Source organism: Chiloscyllium plagiosum, unplaced genomic scaffold (genome assembly GCF_037043375.1).
Source record: "Chiloscyllium plagiosum isolate Xiang-an unplaced genomic scaffold, Cpla_swu_hap1 HiC_scaffold_36, whole genome shotgun sequence".
Lineage (NCBI taxonomy): Eukaryota > Metazoa > Chordata > Chondrichthyes > Orectolobiformes > Hemiscylliidae > Chiloscyllium > Chiloscyllium plagiosum.
In genome coordinates, this window is record NW_028270174.1 from 1,818,563 (window position 1) to 1,825,559 (window position 6,997).

General features: G+C 37.6%; 1 protein-coding gene across 9 annotated transcripts in view; it reads left to right on the plus strand.

Moving 5' to 3' along the window:
- LOC122539553 (sodium/hydrogen exchanger 9B2-like) overlaps positions 1-3,237 on the plus strand; it is a 187,908-nt gene extending 184,671 nt beyond the window's left edge. For 8 of the 9 annotated variants that reach the window (XM_087979851.1, XM_087979849.1, XM_087979850.1 and 5 more), the window contains one exon: positions 7-3,235. In XM_087979851.1, coding sequence (XP_087835977.1) covers positions 7-74 — 68 coding nt within the window. In that variant the 3' untranslated portion in view covers positions 75-3,235. Of the gene's footprint in view, positions 1-6 lie in introns of all 9 variants that reach the window. The other variant, XR_015753290.1, reaches the window with a different exon arrangement.
- The last annotated feature ends 3,760 nt before the right edge of the window (positions 3,238-6,997 follow it).

A 6,997-nucleotide genomic window follows, 5' to 3' on the forward strand; every position in this document is an offset into this window, starting at 1 on the left:
CTATAGGCTTGGAAAGCAAGACCAGGACATCATATGAACATCATGAAGGAGTGGAAAATGAAATTGAAGTCTAAGATGTTCTATGGATCCAAATTAAATTTCAGAAGGATCTCTATTGAATTTCAACACACATGTGATTCTTGAATATCTCTGCACATAACAGAGGAAATGGTTTTAAAACTGTTTTATTAACGATTGTACATTATGTAGATTTATTTTTTAAAAGAAACTGTCCAGATTTACTTAAATACCTATTTGTTTGGAATTGTTATTTGTGTAGAAATCAACGTGAGCATTTTAAACATTTGCTTGACATTATGAAAGTATTTATGCAATTATCCTTAGATCAATATTACTAGGATTGTATTCAAAATAGCAGAACGATCTTAGCTATTAAATTGTGTTGTACCCCAGAAGCCCAAGAGGTAATGATGATAATATAAAATAATAAAAACTGTGGATGCTAGAGATCCGAAACATAAACAAAAATTGCAGAAGAAACTCAGCATCTCTGGCAAAATCTGTGGGAAGAGATCAGAGTGTCACTGGACTCAAAACATTAACTCTGCTTTCCTCCTACAGATGTTGGCAGACCTGCTAAATTTCTCCAGCAACTTCTGTTTTTGATTCAGGCCATGATCACAGTTTATATCTATTATTTGTGTAAATTCTAACAGAATAATTAGTCCCATTTGTCACCACAGGCTTCTGGAACATGGAAAATTGGAATCCCAATTTTTATGTTGTGCTGTGACAACAGTCCCCCTTCTGTGTTCTGTAAAGTATCTACTGGGTCCTGAACTGAAACTGTTCTGAAAGAGCTTTGTGTTTTACACTGCTGCTGCTGGGAGCCAGGTCTAAGAAAACATGGGTAAACTCTTGATGAATATTGTAATCCTAGCTTTTTCCTCGTGCTTTAAAAAAAATTTAGCTTTCTGTTTTTCTATTCTGGAGTCCCAATCAGAATTCTATGGCTGAAAGGGCATAGCAGATCTACCCTTAGCCCAATTAATGCAATAATAATTCATTACTGTTGTACCAACGCAATCCAGGTTGAAACACTTCTTTGTGTATCTCCCTGTCTTAGTAACCAAATGAATTTGAGGATTCATTAGAGAATCTTGAGTATAAAATGATTATAGCTGTTGTGATAGAATTATTTTTTTTTGCACTGGGCAGTTTGGGTGTACAGCCATAGTTCATGTTGTTTGTGTCTCCAACCTTTTCCCAACCAAAATAAACTGCCATGTATGCAGCAGTTCAGAACACATCACCAGATGTTTATCTTTAGCAATCTGTAATGGAACTAATTTTCTTTACGAATTACCTTTAAATACAACTTTCCACAGAAACACCAGAAATTTTAGAGTTTTATGAAAAGGTCTCAAGTCTTTCTCTTCCAGCTTCAGCCTAAAGTTAAGAATACAAGAGATGCAGAAAATGGTAAAGAATGCAATGGGGCAACCATGCAGCTCTAACCACAGGCATGAAAACATCACTGGATTAGAATTAAATGGCATTAACTTACTTCTTAGTGCATTACAAAATCAAAACTGCCCCACATTTACCAGTAAACTAGTAGCTGCACTCAAAAAGCCACTTTGACTGACATGAGAAATAGAACTTGCCATACTTGAATGTTAAAAGAAAGCAATGCTTTTCCAGCGTATTGGATCTTCATTCTGTACAGTATCTGACATGAGAATATTTATCAAATGAAATTGTCTTGACATACTAATTAGGTACAATCAACAGTTCTGGTTATGAATTGTGGAAAGAATATTAATTTATAATTAATAGATAATATATTTTGTAAGGGAGTAACTTCCTTATCTAGAAAGTGCCTTGAATGTGAAATGTACTACATGGAGTCCTTAAGGTGAATAGCAGAGGTGTATTTAAGGGCAATCTAGATTAACACATGAGGGAAAAAGGAATCAAAGATTCTGCTATTAGTGAGACCAGCTAGGGTGTGATGAGGCTGATGTGGAGCATAGTCCATTACTGTTTGTATGCTGTACCTTCTAGATATCATAGAATACAATAAAGCAGTAAAACATGATTCTGGGTAGTAACTTGTCAGGACAAGTTCCATAAGATAAGCTTGTTTTCTCTGGAAAAAAGAAGCCTTGAAGGTACCATTTATATAGAGGTTGCTAAAATTTGTTGGGATATCAATGTGTAAAGCAAAATTTTGAGGGTCAGAAGACATGGCAGATAGAAATAAAACAGAAGCCAAGTAGAATGCTGTCTTAATGCTGCTAAACCTTTGGAATGAAGAATTGCGAATTATACAATCAATTGAAAGTAGAGTCGCGGATAGAAGAAGGATAGTGAAGAAGGCACTCGATATGCTTTCCTTTATTGGTCAGAGTATTGAGTACAGGAGTTGGGAGGTCATGTTGCGGCTGTACAGGACATTGGTTAGGCCAATTTTGGAATATCGTGTGCAATTCTGGTTTCCTTCCTATCGGAAGGATGTGAAATTTGAAAGGGTTCAGAAAAGATTTACAAGGATGTTGCCAGGGTTGGAGGATATGAGCTATAGGGAGAGACTGAATAGGCTAGGGCTGTTTTCCCTGGAGTGTCAGAGGCTAAGGGGTGACCTCGTGGAGGTTTATAAAATCATGAAGGGCATGGATAGGGTAAATAGACAAGTTCTTTCTCTGGGATGGGGGCAGTCCAGAACTAGAAGGTGTAGATTTAGGGTGAGAGGGGAAACATTTAAAAGGGACCTCAGGGACAACTTTTTCACGCAGAGGGTGGTGTGTATATGGAATGAGCTGCCAGAAGAAGTAGTGGAGGCTAATACAATTGCAACATTTAAAAGGCATCTAGATGGGGACATGAATAGGAAGTGACAGGTGCTGGCAAATGGGACTAAATTAGGTTAGGATATTAGGTTGGCATGGACAAGTTGGACTGAAGGGTCTGTTTCCGTGCTGTACATCTCTATGACTCTATGATTCTAATTGGACTCAGCCAATTGTATTTGTTTACAATGCTGTTAGAAGCTGATGGATTTTTTCTGTTCCTCAAAATTGTGCTTTACATATATCTTTTGCATAAATATGGTCAACATTTTTAAAGTAAAAATTCCACCAAGTTCAACATTTTCAATTTGTGGTTATTTTGACAACACCAATAAAATATTAGAAAGAAACTACCAAACTATTTTCATTTGGAGCGCAGCCTGAGTTTGTCCAAGTGTTTTATTTTTTAAATTAAAATATCTCATTACAAAATTCAGACTTAGTGCATTTTCATGTTAAGATTTCTTTCAACCTAATTTTGTGCTGTTTTGCCAAGTGAAATGATTGTAACTAGTGGGTGAGAAGACTTTTTAAAATATTTATTCATAACATCTGGTTGTCTCTGGCTGGACCAGCATGTATTGCCTACCCCTTACAGGTAAATGTCAACTCCATTGCTATGGTTCTGAAGTCATATGTAGACCAGAACAGAAAAGGGTGGCAGATTTCTTTTCCTAAGTGCATTAGTGATTTGTTTTTTATGACAATTGATAATGGTTACATGGTCACCATTAGACTGGCTTTCTTTTTTATTCTTAATTTTTATTGAATTCAAATTTTACGATCTGTCACAGAGGGATTCAAACCCATGTCCCCAGAACGTTAGCCCAAGGTTCCGGATTGCTCGTCTTGTGATATTACCACTAAACCACTACCTCTCCCAAACAAAGGTAAATACTGCAAAATGCTGGAGACCAAAAATGTTGTACTCAACATTACATCTATTTCTCTGTTCATACATGCTGCCAGAATTGCTGAGTTTCTACAGCTCTTTGTTTTTAATGTCATGGCTATCTGCCTGATGATTTGGGTGCAATCTGCAAAATAGTATTTAGATCGTTCCCAATCCATTGTTGCACCTATTGGAAGGGTGTGAAATCTGACAGGTTGCTTGCACGTCTTGACATTGGGATTGTTTCTTCTGTTCAAGCAGATGCTGACTGGCAAAAGTCTTCAGGTTTGCAACGGTATCCTGGAAGAATTGAAGGAGCAAGTTCCCTTTGCTTAAGACAGTTGGTTATTAACTGAGACATTTAAAATTGATATGATACAGTCAATGTAGAGGAATTGTTTCCTTTGTTTGGGAAAACAGAATAAGAATGAATAATCTCAAAATTAGAGTTGATCATTTAGCAGTGAAATTGGGAAATGTTTTTCCTCACGAATGGTAGTGAAAACCCAGAACTCATTCCCCCTGAAAAACTGAAGGCTAATTAAAATGTAGAAGACTGAGGTATTTTTGTTGCGTAAGAATATTTCTGAACTTGGAACAAAGACGGGTGAGACATAGATCAGCTGAGATTTAATTCAGTGGTCGTGGAACAGGTTCTGAATGACTGCAATGGCACTTGCTCCTGCTCCAATGAAATAGGCTCTAGGCTGAATAGTCTGGTCCCAAATCAATCTAACAGACTAAACGGCCTCCTTCTCTTAGTTATACACAGGTTTGAATGTCCTGCTTGTACAGGACATTGACAACGGGCAGTGCATCATGGAGTTTATACTTAGCTTAATAGACTCTGATGCTGGACTATCCATGCAGAAATCTCTAGCACAAGCTCAATAACCTCCGGGTATGTTCATTACTGGTATTATGCAGTGTTTGTGCTCCACAGCATTCTTATAAGTTTGTGGGAGTGATTGAAAATAAGAAACGCTGATCATACTTAAAGATTAGGAATCAGCTATAGAAGGATAAACTGGGTATCAGCCTGGAACATTAACTCTGGCATCGGAACTGGGAATATTTAGGATTGCTATACATTTTAAGCAAATAAAAAGTGGGAAAGGGCTATAGTAGAATGTGAAGGAAGATCTTTGATTGGGTAGAGGAAATTAAGTGGAAAAAGAAATCATGATGCAAGGTGAAGTGAAATGCTAATGGAACAAGTGATTAGGAAAAAGTATGGGTCTTGATGATACACAAATAGGAACAGCAGAATCATTACTGACCGCTACTGTTTGAAAAGGTAGGACTGTTTATCATTAATCTGTTGTTATTGAATGCTATGATAATTCCAGAAAGCTGTAATGTGTTAGTTGAAAGAGATGCTACTCCTTGAATTTTCATTACAATTCATTTAGACGGTGTAAAATGACAAATACAGGAAAGCCAGTGTGGCTTCTGAGACCATGCCAGGTTTTTCTTTGTTAATATGACAGGATACCTGCTTCTCTTACCATTCCTGCCAAGGAACTAAAATGGCTGCATTGGCATGAAACTGATGAATGAATAACAACCATTAATCATTCAAGAACGTTGCTGCTTGATGTCACAGGAGTCAGTGTACAGGTACAAGAGGTGGATATAGAACAAGAGGTTCTTCCTCCACCGCCAAACTTAAGCCACCCTACGCCTGGAAGAAGAACGCCTCATCTTCTGCCTTGGGACCCTCCAACCACACTGGATCTATGTGGATTTCACCAGTTTCCTCATTTTCCCTCCACCCACCTTATTCCAGATACAACCTTCCAACTTGGCACTGTCCTCTTGATCTGTCCTACCTGTCCATTTTCCTTCCCAACTATCCGCTCCACCCTCCTCTCCAACCTATCACCTTCACCCTCACCTTCATCTATCTATTGCATTCCCAGCTACCTTCTCCCAACCCCCACACCCCTTCTATTATCTCCTTGTCCCCTTGGGCCACCCCTCTTTTCTGATGAAGAACTTATGCTCGAATTGTCGATTCTTCTGCTCCTCGAACGCTGCCTTACTGTGCTTTTTCAGCACCTCACTTTTTGACTCTGATCTCCAGCATCTGCAGTCCTCACTTTCTCCTAGATCCTTCTAGTACTAGTTTAATAGATAACTACTGATGTGTTGCCAACACAATTGCTCATGGCATAGTTTCAACAAAGAAAAAGGTTCTTGACTTCAAGGCAACATTATATCTCATTGAGATCAGAATCACAGACTTAATGAAGAGTAAAGTTAATGGTGACATGCCAACTTAAGTATTTAGTCTTGTAAAAAAAACCAGGCACACACAAAAAAATTTATATTATCTGAACATTACAAGTAGTATTTACTGTAGGTTTCTGCTTACTCTCTAACGTGGTCTATGGTAAACAGTAAGTGTGAAATCTCAATGTCTTACAGGATGATTGTCATTTTTTTCTTTAGGATGGATTTTAATATTAGAACAAACTGAAGTAATTGAACTCTGGTTTCATCTTAAGTTACAAATATTATAATTCATGAAATCAGCAAAAACTACCCAAGTGCATGTGTACAGTTCTGCATTGTCAGTATTTGGAGCTAAGCATCAAATTAAGAAGCAGAATCTCAAAGCTGCAGCTTTCCGGATTATTACCTGATATTGGCACATGGCAAATAAGATTAATAGGTTCCAATTCATGGAGTACAGGCAACAATACTGAGGAAAGTTCGATGTGTACTGATGAGATGGCTTCCGCTCAACACTGCGGCTGGGGCTGGTGTTCTTGCAAGCCACATAACTAGGAAAGTAGACAGATTTTAAACTTCTTAATGGGGAACAGGGATCAAATTTGGGAAGATCAGAATTGAGACAAGGCAAAAGAGAAAGGTACTAATACAGGAAATGATAAACTGTCCAGGAAAGGATAGAGAGTACGCATCTTAGAGTAAATTAACATAAAAACTACCGATACTATTTGAATGCACGCAGCACTTTATGCAAATGAACTGAACACAAATAGAAATGAATGAATGAATATGATCTGGTAGCCATTAGAAAGACATGGTTCCTGAACAAGATTGCAGTAAAGTCAGGCTTGTATTCCTGAAAATAGTGATTTTAATTCCTTTGAGAAACAATGCTTCACAACGTTAAAGCCAGAGTGAGGTTCCACAGAACGACTGTTACTTGAAAAGAACAATGTAAATTTTTAAATACTGTGCCACACATGCAGAGAAAAGTACATTTCTAAGTTAAATAATTTGCAAAGCAAAACCAGGAAAGCTTTAGTGAAGAAAACAG